The sequence below is a fragment of the Phacochoerus africanus genome, chromosome 2 (genome assembly GCF_016906955.1).
Source record: "Phacochoerus africanus isolate WHEZ1 chromosome 2, ROS_Pafr_v1, whole genome shotgun sequence".
Taxonomy (NCBI): Eukaryota; Metazoa; Chordata; class Mammalia; order Artiodactyla; family Suidae; genus Phacochoerus; species Phacochoerus africanus.
In genome coordinates, this window is record NC_062545.1 from 111,988,700 (window position 1) to 112,001,329 (window position 12,630).

Consider the following 12,630-nt stretch of genomic DNA (forward strand, 5'->3'; position numbering starts at 1 on the left):
TACCCAATGACCCAATTACCTCCCAAAGCCCGTGCTCCGCTCCCATACCAGGACAATGAAGGTTAGGATTTCAACATATGAATTTTGGGGGCATACATTGTCCGTAGAAGATGTTTAAAAGCAATTCACACATAGTTTTTCAGACACTGTGTGTAGCAAAGCATTTAATTAACTTGTGACTACAATAATCTAATTATTTCTGTTTTATGTCTGTTTATAGTACCTCAATTTTTTGAAATAAATATTAGAAAAAAGTCCAAAGAGAATTGGCTTGTCAGTGGGTGGTTTAATTTTACTAACTTAAAAAAGCCCTTACGTTATAAAGCCTCACTTTGAAGGTCTTGCCACACCAGTAACAGTTCAGTGATTGCATGAAAGTGATAAATAAGTAACAGCTAACCCTCACCTAAAGATAAAAAAGGAAGTACTATGTTTCATTCTTTGTTTCCTTAATGAGGTAACTAAGAAGCGGCTCATGATTTAAGCAAGAGCCAATCAGGCCCAGAAGGGAGGAAAAATAACAAGTTAACGAAATGCATACTCAGTCCCCAGTTTATCTGTCATCTTGATGGGGTTCTGTTCCTTCTCCTTACAGTTGTAAATTATTAAAGTATGTTTTCAGGAAGCAAAAAAAGACGGAGGGCTATCTCAGGCACAGTTGATAGGTAGCAGGACCAGCGTGCAAAGGTCTCCTTTATTCCTCCTGAAGGGGTGGTTATTTAGGCGTTCAGTACTGACCAAAGGCCTATGAAGCGCCAGGCTCCCGTCGCATAGGCTCCACCGAGCTGCCGCCGGAACGGCTGTGCTCTGCGGCCCCGAGGCCGACAGAAGGCTACCGCAGGGTAGAAGAGGGGCCACAAAGATGTCCCCGTGCTCAGTAACTCCTACCCTCCCTTTTCCTTCTCTAACATCCCCTTCCTCAGGTGCAGGCCATTGGGCCAGCCCCAAAGCCGGCTCCCGGGTCCCTTTCCCTCCCGCCCTGGGCTGGCTGGGTGTACATCCGCCAGCAGGCCGCGAGTTTGCGGCGCGTTCACGCACCCCACGGTCCCGGCGGCGGCGCGCCTGCGCACTGGCCGGGTCACGCGCGGTGCGGCGCGGCGCGGGGGCGGGCCGGCGCCAGGGGGGCTGTCATTCTCCGCGCGGGTCACCGCCCTCAGCTGCACCAGGCGGTTCCGGCTCCTCCTTCTCCCGCGCCTCGGCCCCACCATGGTTCTGGAGTCGGTGGTCGCGGACCTGCTGAACCGCTTCCTGGGGGACTATGTGGAGAACCTGAACAAGTCCCAGCTGAAGCTGGGCATTTGGGGCGGTAAGCGAGAGGGCGCGGCCGCGGGCTGCGGGGGTTACCAGCGCTGGCCGAGGGGCCCACGCGGCGCGCTGCTCCCGTCCCCCGTCCCTGCTCCAGCCGGGGCCCTGCTCCCTTCGCCGCCCGAGGCTCCGCCTCCGAGGAGGGTGCTTGGCGGGGAACCCTCCCGGGCCGCAGGTGCGGGAAGTCTGGAGGCCTGTTCCCGCCTCTGCCATTAACAGAGGTCTCGGGGAGCGGGTTCGTATTGGGGAGGCGCGGCCGGATCGCACCCACGCTGCGGGGATTCCCAGCTTTGGCGTCCCTGAGGCCGAAGCCCCTGCCCCGCCCCACCTGCCCACCTTGGAGAACCTCTAACTGCTCTCAGCCTGAACCCTTTGACTCCCCAGCATAAAAAAACCTCTTCCTGCTCCCGCACCGCGTGCAGGGAGGATGGTTGTGTGGTCGCACAGCTCAAAGTGGCACCAAGGAAGAGGAGAAAGGAAATTGTGTTCCGCAGTTATTTTTTTCTGGCAGTTGTTAGCTAGCAGGAACTGGCTTCTCTTGAAGACTGAAAGGTTTGGGAAAGGATCATCAGCAGGCAGGTGAAGATCACTACGAAAAGCTTGTCGGTGGGGATTCTTATCTTTAATACTTGGAGCTTCAGAGAAAGTGACTCCTTCCTTTAACATTGATTTTTCCCTCAATAAGAAGAGGACTTTCAATTTTGTTTTGGAGCGATAGAGAGAAATTCAAGCCACAGCCAGAAGCATCATTAATTAGGTGCTGCTGGGTTGCATGCCCAAGAATTTTTATTTACAGCAACTCTTCTATCATAAAGATTGTGTATAGAAGTAGTATGCTTTTACACTCTTCAAAAAGCTTAATTATGTGCACCATTTACATGTTAAACTTTGGGACCTCTGGGGATACTTTCTACTCTGTAGAAGACGTTTGGGAATTTTGTCAGCTTTGGAGGGAAATCGAAAGAACTACTCAGATGTCTGGAACTGCTTTTAATTCATTCAACAGGTAGCTCGATCTGTCCTATAGGTTGGCCACTAGCCACTGTGCCTATTGAGCACTTGCTGTGTAGTTAGTGCAGACTGAGGTGTGTCCTAAGTATAAAATATACACTGAGTTTTGAGAATACTCAGTAGGAGAAAGAATGTAGTATCAACAATTTTTTATGTTGATTATGTGCTACAGTGATAATATTTGAATATAACGGATAAAATAAATTATTCATTCCCCCATTTCTTTTTACTTAAAAAAAACTCTGACTCCTAAAATTTATAATTACATATGTGGACCATATATTTATATTGGGCAAGTGTGCTGCCCTAAATGATGGAGGCTGCGTTTAGTAGGTTAATGATCATTTTATTGGTTCAGCATGGTTTGCCCAGCAACACATACTCTGTTTACATGCCCTCCCCTCACACAAAGTGGTCCAAGAGAAAGAGAAGTAACATTTAAGGAATTAAATGTTCAGTGCCTCCTGCCGGGATTGTTTCTTCAGACTACTGTTTACTAATATGAATTACTCTTTGCAGTTTGTAAACATTATATGAAATCTGAAAAGGTTCTGAGCTAGTACTTAGGAAGCCTGGGTTTTAGGTTGTGTTTGACAGTGCATTTACCTTACTGGGCCTTAATTCCTTCTTAATTTCATCTTTACATAAAAAAATCATACCAGAAAATAGAATATTTGCATGTAACCGCGACTCAGAATCACTTACCCAAGTTACAATGTTTTGCCCAATTTACCTCAGATTAAAAAAAAATTGTTTTGGAGTATAGCTGACTTAGAAAGTTGTGTTAATTGCAGGTCTACGGTAAAGTGAATCAGTTATACATATATCCATTCTTTTTCAGATTCTTTCCCTGTATAGGTTATTATACAGTATTGAGTAGATTACCCTGTGCTATACAGTAGGTCCTTGTTACCTGTTGTATATAGTAGTGTGTATATGTCACTCCCAACCCCCTGTTATCCCTCCCACTGCACACTGACCTCAGAGGTTTTTTAAAAAGAAAGTTTCTGGATACATTCAAAAATTCCTTTCCTACCAAATCTGACTTTCCTTTTTCTTTTTCTTTAGACTTAGGGGATGGCCTAAGTAACATCTGAGGGTCCTTCCAGTACTCTATGATTCTGCTTGTAAAGATAATGTGAAATTGTTATGTATACTGCTTGAGAATTTGAACTTCCTAACAACTGAAGTTAAAATGCCATAAGCATAATTTAACACATTTCTCCCCTATTTTTTGGTGAAATATAGGAAGGGAGACTTTCTTTTCTTTCATTTCCTTTTTTTTTTTTAAATAAAGTAGTCTACCCATGGCCAATATCAACTTTATAATAGGCCTGAACAAATACACCCATTTCTTCTAGGAAATGTCTTCAGTGGGGAGTCTATTCAGGTTTATAAGCTCATAGCTGTGCTTCTATAAAATTTTGCTGCCTTTTATTTTTGTGTTATCTTTGTGTATTGGAAGCAGTAAGTCATGAGCTTTTTACAGTTATTGCTCAATATGTTTTCTTTGTAACACCAATTCCCTTATTAAAATAGAGAGGCAAAGTGTGAGTTGACTATTGCTGTTTTTTGAAGAAGTTTATCTCAAACTTTTTATGGTGAACAAGTGGGATTATTAAGTTAACCTAATGAAACAGCTGATTTTTATGATATTTGTGGTAGTGATAAGTTTTATAAAGAGTAAAATAATTTATATAGTCTTAGGTGAAAACTGTTTGCTTTAGCACATAGGTTTATGAGTCATAGAATTTGGCTCTATCAGTTTTGTTTTTTCTTGTTAAATTTTTGAATCTTGAGAAAGTGAAGAATTTAGCCTGTAAAAATCTCACATAGCTGATCTTGTTATTCTTTCCAAGCGAAGGGTAAACTAAGTTGTTACTTCTTTGACTAGTCTATGGCAGTGGTTTTCCATCAGGGATGACTTCGCCCCCAAAAGGCTATTTGGCATGTGTGAGACATTTTTGGTTGTCACACTGAGGGACAGAGGTGTGCTCTTGGTATCTGGTGGTGAACCCCTGAATACTGCTCTCTTCTACAGTACACGTGACAACTCCCCACAGCAATGAATTACTCAGTCCAAAATGTTTGTTGAGAAACCCTAGTCCAAGGAGAATATTGAGATTGTATTCTGCCTTTATAGGAGACCTGCTGCTGACCAGGTTGGAGTAAGAAGTAAAAAAGACTTAGAGGAATTATATGCTTCATGAAATTTTATAACTTGAGAGAAACAGACACCTTAAGATGTGTGTTGGTAACATGTCGGTAAAAATGCATAGTCTTGGCTTGGATGATTATCGGGAATCAAAATGTTGTGTTGATATAATTTGAGAAGTGTTGTGCTATGCATACCTTTGTACATACATAGGCATTCACAATGAACTCCACAATAAACAAAAAGTTGTCGACTGAGAAAGATGGAGAAAATTATTGGAGTGGCTAGAATCAGGAGGTATACAGTGGATATTGCCTTAAATTGGAGAAGAAAAAAAAAGAGAAGTTTGTCATTTGCCTTCTCTTTTTACTTTAAAGATTAATGCCAAGCAGTTCCTATGTATTTTTAAAAATGATTTAAGCAGAATGCTCTTTTAAAAATTCTGTTGTAGAGGAGTTCCCATCGTGGCTCAGTGGTTAACGAATCCGACTAGGAACCATGAGTTTGCGGGTTCCATCCCTGGCCTTGCTCAGTGGGTTAAGGATCTGACATTGCCGTGAGCTGCGGTGTAAGCTCAGATCCTGCGTTGCTGTGCCTCTGGTGTAGGCCGACGGCTATAGCTCTGATTAAACCCCTAGCCTGGAAACCTCCATATGCTGTGGGAACGGCCCTAGAAATGGCAAAAAGACAAAAAAAAAAAAATTCTGTTGTCGAGAAATGAGGCCCTGATTATTACCTGTGGGACCAATGGGCAAAACATTTTAATTCTTTAAGCCTCAATTTCCTTATCCCCCTTTTAAAATGGGGAAATAACACTCTGTGTTTGAGTTAAATCATGTAAAGATCTTTGTAATTATAATTGTTAAATTTTTAACATTGATAGTAATAGTGATAATACACAAACCTAGCTAAGTGATGGAAAGCAGCCTGCTTGTTTTATTTTACAGGCATATCTTGGAGATATTGCAGGTTTAGTTCCAGACCACTGCAATAAAGTTAGTATCAAAATAAAGCAAGTCACATGAATTTTCTGGTTTTCTAGTGCATTAAAAGCGAATGTTTAGATTATACTGTAGTCTCTTATGTGTACAATAGCATAATGTCTACAAAAGACACATACCTAATTAAAAAATACTTTATTGATAAAAAATGCTAACCATCATCCAGGCCTTCCACGAGTCGTGATCTTTTTGCAATAGGAACATCAAAGATCACTGAGCACAGGCCACCATAACAAATATAATAATGAAAAAGTTTGAAATATTGCAAGAATTACCAGAATGTGACAGAGAGACATGAAGTGAACAATGCTTTTGGGAAAATGGTGGCAATAGATTTGCTTAACAGAATTGCTGCAAACCTTCAATATGTAAAAAATGCAGTAACTGTGAAGCTTAGTAAAGTGAAAATGTATTTTCTTCTTTCTTTTTCTTTTTTTTTTTTGTCTTTTTGCCATTTCTAGGGCCACTCCTGTGGCATATGGAGGTTCCCAGGCTAGGGGTCGAATCGGAGCTGTAGCTGCTGGCCTATGCCAGAGCCATAGCAACTCGGGATCTGAGCCACATCACAGATCACGGCCATGCTGGACCCTTAACCCACTGAATGAGGCCGGGGATCGAACTCAACCTCATGATCCCTAGTCGGATTCGTTTCCTCTGTGTCACGACGGGAACGCCTGTGTTTTCGATAAGAATATTTCTTCTAGACTTTAGATGTTAGCGTTTTTACATTCTGTAGCAGGATAATTTTATGTGGAGGTAACCACATATCTAAACATGTCTTATTTACCAAGCAAAGTTCTTAAAAGAAAAAAAAATGGACTTGAATTTATGCTTACAATACTTACATTACCTGCCTGTTTGTAAATCAGATTTTCAAAGTTCAGAAAAGTGCCTGGTGGGCATGTTGCTGCCTCTGCAGGTAGGAAGGTTTAGTTTTTGTTCCCTGAAAACCGGTACCAGGAGTTAAATTGCACAGCCCTTAGCTATTTAAGGTGTGTCCAGGTTTAATTGTTTTTAAGCTAAGATTTGAAAAGGTATGTTGAAACACCAGATCTTTTGCCGTTTGGCTGATGTAGGATTGCTTCAATGTAGAACCTTTGTCAATTTGATTTTTCAAAGTGATTTGAAAAATCATCAGGAAAATCTGTCATCAGGAAAATCTCTGTTCAAAATTCTGCTGCTGTTGCTTCCATTTGACAGGTAGAATATACAAAGAAGCTGTGAGGTGTTGGATGCAAGGAGTGGCTTTGGTGACCTGCGGGAGCAGTAGGAACAGGAGCCAGGTGGAGTGCCCTCAGAATTTGTAGCTTGGCCAACCAGGCTGAGCCTGTGCTGATTATTGTATTGTCCTTCACTCCACCCCTGACACATTTCCTATCAGCTGCCAGATGTTGTTGGAGCAGAGCAGCATAAGGAAGGAGGAAGCCTGGGGTCTAATTACATGTCCAGTACTGCCCAGTTCATTGGCCTTTGGGAAGTCACTGGCCAGTGACCAGTAGCACCTTATCTGTAAATGAGAAGGTTAGGCAAGATCATTTCTTCTGATTTTAAGCTTCTGTGACTTGAACAAGGCCAGAGCAGCGTGAACTCCTTCATTAAGTTATCCCGCCGCTTGCTCTGTATTCATGGTGAGAAGTGGTAGTCAAATAGTGTTTCTTTTCTTTTTGTTCTTCACTCAGTCCTGGTGAGCAGAGAGCCACAGTCAGGAAATAGGACAAAAAAAGTGAAGTTCTAGCCTCATGCTGATACTTGTGAATTCAAATATAATATTGTCTTAACAGATGGCTGATGGTCAGCTTGAGAATGCAAGGAAAAAATGGCCTTCTTTGCTTCTTTTTACCTTGATACATAAAACATATCAGTGTTAAGTGTTTCTAAGCCTGTAGAGGAAGTTTTTTTTATTTTTTTTCTGCTACCGCTTGGCATGGTGAAGGCCACATTTCTCATTTTCTTGTCCTATAGCATGTAAAGTAAACAACAAAAAGTTTAGTATTGTAATGTCCTTAGGCTCATTTAAGCAGTGCTTAAAAATTTTCTTGAAAACACCTTTCCACATATTTAAGTAGCATCATAAATTAAAAGTCACCCCACTTGTGCAAGTAGAGCTGGAAGTTGGTACTCGGTTAAGTGTTCTGCTAGGAGTCTCTGCCACACTTCTCTTTGGAGATCCCTGAATGTACTTGAAAGAGAGGAAGTTCTGTGGTGACACAGCAGCTTTCCACTTTTCTTTGCCAGGGCTTCCTGTTTCAGTAGGGAGATGGAAAAAGTAAGAGTCATTTGTTTCTTTTCCCTTTCCAACCTTCCCCTCCCAAGACAAAGTCACTGTGAACTCCTATTAAAAGGAATCTAGCTGGGTTAATTTGGTCTGGATAGCTAGATTGAATTGAAATGAATTAATACAGTATTTTCTTCAATATCCTTTGCTAAAACATTAATTATTAAAATAATTTGATTTATGCTTCAAAAATGTTTATTGGCTTTAACTCACATCCTTGGAAAATCAATGTATCTGAATATTTTGATGCATTTTCAAATAAATGATGAGTGGTTTATGTTACACATATATAACAGAAATCTTAAATAACAATATCCATAGCACCACATATTTTTTTTTCCCCACTGTATTACAATATGCAAAGTTAGTTTCATGGATTAGGGCGTGGCATTTTTGTTTTGTTTTGAATCATAGTTTTGGATTAATGTCTAAGTTTTACATTAAGAACATTGACCCATGGGTTCGGAGATGTAGGTTCTATTCTGAGCACTGCTACAAATTAATGGTATAACCTTGGATAAACCATCTAATCTGTTTAGGTTTCAGTTTCTTCATATATAAAGTGAGAGAGGATTAGCTTTTAAGATCTTTTTTGGAGTTCCCGTCATGGCGCAGTGGTTAACGAATCCGACTAGGAACCATGAGGTTGCGGGTTCGGTCCCTGCCCTTGCTCAGTGGGTTGCAGACGGGGCTCGGATCCCGCGTTGCTGTGGCTCTGGCGTGGGCTGGAGACTGCAGCTCCGATTCGACCCCTAGCCTGGGAACTTCCATATGCCGAGGGAGCGGCCCAAGAAATAGCAACAACAACAACAGAAAAGACAAAAAAAAAGATCTTTTTGGTCCTGAAAAGTTCTAAATCATAACTTGTGAATTTCTGTCTTTTGTTTTTGGAAAAATGTGGAATTTTAAAAAGTCCTGAAATGACCCCCTTTTGTAGTGTCATCTCCTAGGATGCATTCTCTCCTGCTTCTCTATTTTCTACTGTGACACTATTCGAATTCCCTAATTAAATCTTGACTCTACCTTCCTTTCTGGTTTTGTCTTTGCTAGTTGCACTGATTTTAGTTACCCTTTTTGTTTTCAGATTCCTTTACACTCATTTGAAATGCAAAGATCAGGAGTTCTCATTGTGGCTCACAGTGTGAACCTGACTAGTATCCTTTAGGACATGGGTTTGATCCCTGGCCTCATTTGTAGGTTAAGGATCTGGTGTTTCCCTGAGCTCTGAGGTAGGTTGCAGAGGAGACTTGGATCCCAAGTTGCTGTGGCTGTGGTGTAGGCCAGCGGCTGCAGCTGTGATTCGACTCCTAGCCTGGGAACTTCCATGTGCTGCAGGTGTAGCCCTGAAAAAAAATATAAAATGCAAAGATCAGAAGTTGGCTTACTAACTACTCAGGCCTCTCAATGCTGGGTCAAAATCCTTTTTTTTTTTTTTTTTTTGCTTTGTAGGGCTGCACCCATGGCATATGGAGGTTCCCAGGATGCTAGGGGTTGAATTGCAGCTCCAGCTGCCAGCCTGCACTACAGCCACAGCAACACCAGATCTGAGCCGTGTCTGCCACCTACACCAGAGCTCATGGCAATGCTGGATCTTTAACCCACTGAGCAAGGCCAGGGATTGAACCCACAACCTCATGGTTCCTAGTTGGAGTTGTTTCCTCTGCATCACAATGGGAACTCCTTGAGTCAGATTCTTGCATTGCATTTGTTTTTTTTTTTTCAGGGAAGATAGAACTGTCTTCAGAATTAAAATTCATTACCCTTTCTGCTCTGCTCCTAGGGAGATAGTATAATGTTCTGGATGCAGCACTGCACTTCAGGAGATTTGAGCCCTGATTCTTACTAACCTTGACGTAGTGTTCTTAGGCCAGTTGTTTAACCTCTCTAAACAGCCTCACCAGTTTCTTTCTATGTTCTGCCTCCTTCATCAGGAGTAATAATAATAGTAGTAGTAGTAGTGAAATAGATTTGAGAATGTTCTCTAAAATAGAAAGTTTATGTTCTTACTCATCTTTATTTCCATGTAATATGTATTCTAAGTAATTGGGTCAGTATTTATTGAGTGCCCACTTTGGGGAGAATCAATAGGGAATTTATAATCAGGTTGAAGGATTTATATAGTTAGGTGCTGTAAAAAAGGTGCAGCTAAACTCTATGAAAGTTGAGATAGGTTATTTTTGACTGGAGGTATTTAACATCCACACTATATTTCTTACATTCATTTTGTAGGCCATTATGTGTTTTTAAAACTGTTCTTGGACTTCGGCAGGCTTGTTCCGAATTATGCAAGTGCCATTTGATTTTTACTCATAAATATAGTGTTGTTATTTTCTGTTCTTTAATTTAGCTGTTTTTCTTTTTTTCTATTAAATTTTTTATAGATGACGCCAACTCTGCCTGCTTTGGTTTCATTTTCTAATTTAATGGATATACTTGCATTTCCCTCTTCAGATTCATTTCCATGTTCATTTGTAATGATTATTAGATAAGTTTGGATCCAAGATTTACTCTTTTATGATGCTTCTTAAAATATCCTTCAAAATTAGCTTTGAAACTTTCATGTGACTCTCTATAGTCATGTATGTTCATCCAAAATGTTTCTGTTTATTAATGAGTATTATATAAGGTCAAAATCAGAAACCCTGTCTTCTGAAGCAGATTATACTCATTGCTTACTTTCATCCTTGCTTGCCAGGCCATCACAGAAGGAAATCTCTTCATACAACTTCCCTACTTGTCTGTCTCCTTGTTCTCTTTAGAACTTAATGGGAGTTGTCGACTAGTATTCATGAGGATGCAGGTTCAATCCCTGGCCTTGCTTAGTGGGTTAAAGATCAGGCATTCCCCTGAGCTGTGGTGTAGGTCGCAGATGTGGCTTGGATCCAGTGTTGCTGTGGCTGTGGCCGCAGCCGGTAGCTACAGCTCCAATTTAATCCCTAGCCTGGGAATTTCCATATGCTCTGGGCGCAGCCCTAAAAAGACCAAGAAAAAAACCAACCAAACAAATAAACAAAAAAACATCGCTTTATTGGATTAGTGGTATTGGATTGTGGATTGGCTTTAGTGCCTTCCTTGCTGGTAGATTTAAATTTATCCATCTCCCCCTCCCTTACATTGTTGCTAAAGATTAGATACAAATATTTACCTTTCCTCTAGGTTTTCATGAACTTCCTGTGGCCTTTTATGTTCTTAGCCCCAGGTGATCTGATTCTAGTAGTAAAGATATTTGCATATGTATAGAATTATGTTATCTTAAAGTAGAAATGGAAAAAAATGGCTACTTTTTTCTCAGTAGTCAGTTAAATATAAAATGATTGATTATATGGGAGGAAGTCTGCCTTACATATCTAGAAAAGCAAGCATTTTAGTGGAAGAGTACTTAGCACCGTGCCTTACTTAGATAAGGCATTCATCTACTGGTTGAATGAATGAATGAATATGCTTTTACCCTGTTAATCAGTAATATGCTACTGTTCCTTCCTTTTTCCTTATGGTAGGATTAGTGGCTCCTCCTTCAGTGCAAATAATTTATAGAATATATCATTCTTGTTTCATTGTTGTATTTACGCTTGTTAGACGGCAGAGAGGAAGTATGTGTTTTTCGCTAGACTCTAAATGGTCTAAAAGAAATAGATCTTTTTTATGTGTTTGTACATAAAGTAAATAGTCAAATATAGGAGAAATTTATATATAACATTGAGGTCATATTGACATTAGAATTTATTTTTTTTCCCATTTCTTATTACAATTTGTATAATAATTTTAACATTAAAGTAATACCTGTTTATTGTAAAAACCTGAAGATACTGATGAACATATATTTAAAAATCCTTAATTCTACCTTCCAGCAATAATTACTGTTACCTTTTTTTGGTATGCCTTTCTCAATGTACTTGTTTAGCTCTGTTAGCTATGTTGGTAGTTTTCAGTATTTTATACCTTAAATACCATCTATTCATTAAAGAACCAGAGTGCCACTGCAGTAGAAACAGTGTGCTTTTTAGGAGAACATTTATATTTTTAAATACATTATTTTAGTGCTTTAACGATTGTTTTAAAATGCTTTATATCTACTGCAGGTTACTTCTGAGCACTCCTGGTGACCCTTGACCTGCTGGTTGAGCATTACTGGGTAGAACATCAAAATTCATGAGCAGGTTTACAAGTCCCCATATGGGTCTGGGATCTTGTTCAGCTGGTTTGGACTGCTTCACATATGCACTAGCATCTGTGCAAATCACTTCTTTTGACTTGAATAGAGTTCCCAGTTGTAATTTTTTGTAGTTCTGACAGAATTAAATCCAGAAATATTTTCCATACAGTGCTTTTTAAGGATTTTTTCCCCCAGTTCTCAAACATGTGTCATTATCCCGTAACTACTGTGTTATCCCTGCAATTTGGTTAGGGATGATATCTTGTCAATTCTACCTCCAAAGTAACTTTTTTCCCCCCTTTTTGGCCACCCCAGGGCAAGGGGTCAGATCCAAGCCACACTTGGGACCTGTGTTACAGTTGCTGCAACACCAGAACCTTAATCCATTGTTTGGGCAGGTTGTGCCACATTGGGAATGCCCAAAATAATTTTTTTTTTTTTTTTGCTTTTTAGGGCCGCACCTGTGTCATATGGAGGTTCCCAGGCTAGGGGTCTAATCAGAGCTACAGCTGTCAGCCTACACCACAGCCACAGCAACACGGGATCTGAGCCCTGTCTGCGACCTACACCACAGCTCACGGCAATGCTGGATCCTTAACCCACTGAGCGAGGCCGGGGATCAAACCTGCAATCTCATGGTTCCTAGTCGGATTCGTTTCCACTGCACCACGATGGGAACTTCCCCAAAATAATTTTTAGTCTCTCTTCAACCCCAAAGTTACTGCCTACT

At 40.7% G+C, this 12,630-nt stretch overlaps 1 protein-coding gene across 2 annotated transcripts in view; it reads left to right on the forward strand.

The window, feature by feature from the left end:
- The first annotated feature begins 1,124 nt into the window (after positions 1 to 1,124).
- The window catches only part of VPS13C (vacuolar protein sorting 13 homolog C), a 173,707-nt gene continuing 162,201 nt past the window's right edge, over positions 1,125 to 12,630 (forward strand). For both annotated transcript variants that reach the window (XM_047766197.1, XM_047766199.1), the window contains exon 1: positions 1,125 to 1,306. In XM_047766197.1, coding sequence (XP_047622153.1) covers positions 1,207 to 1,306 — 100 coding nt within the window. In that variant the 5' untranslated portion in view covers positions 1,125 to 1,206. The remainder of the gene's footprint in view (positions 1,307 to 12,630) is intronic.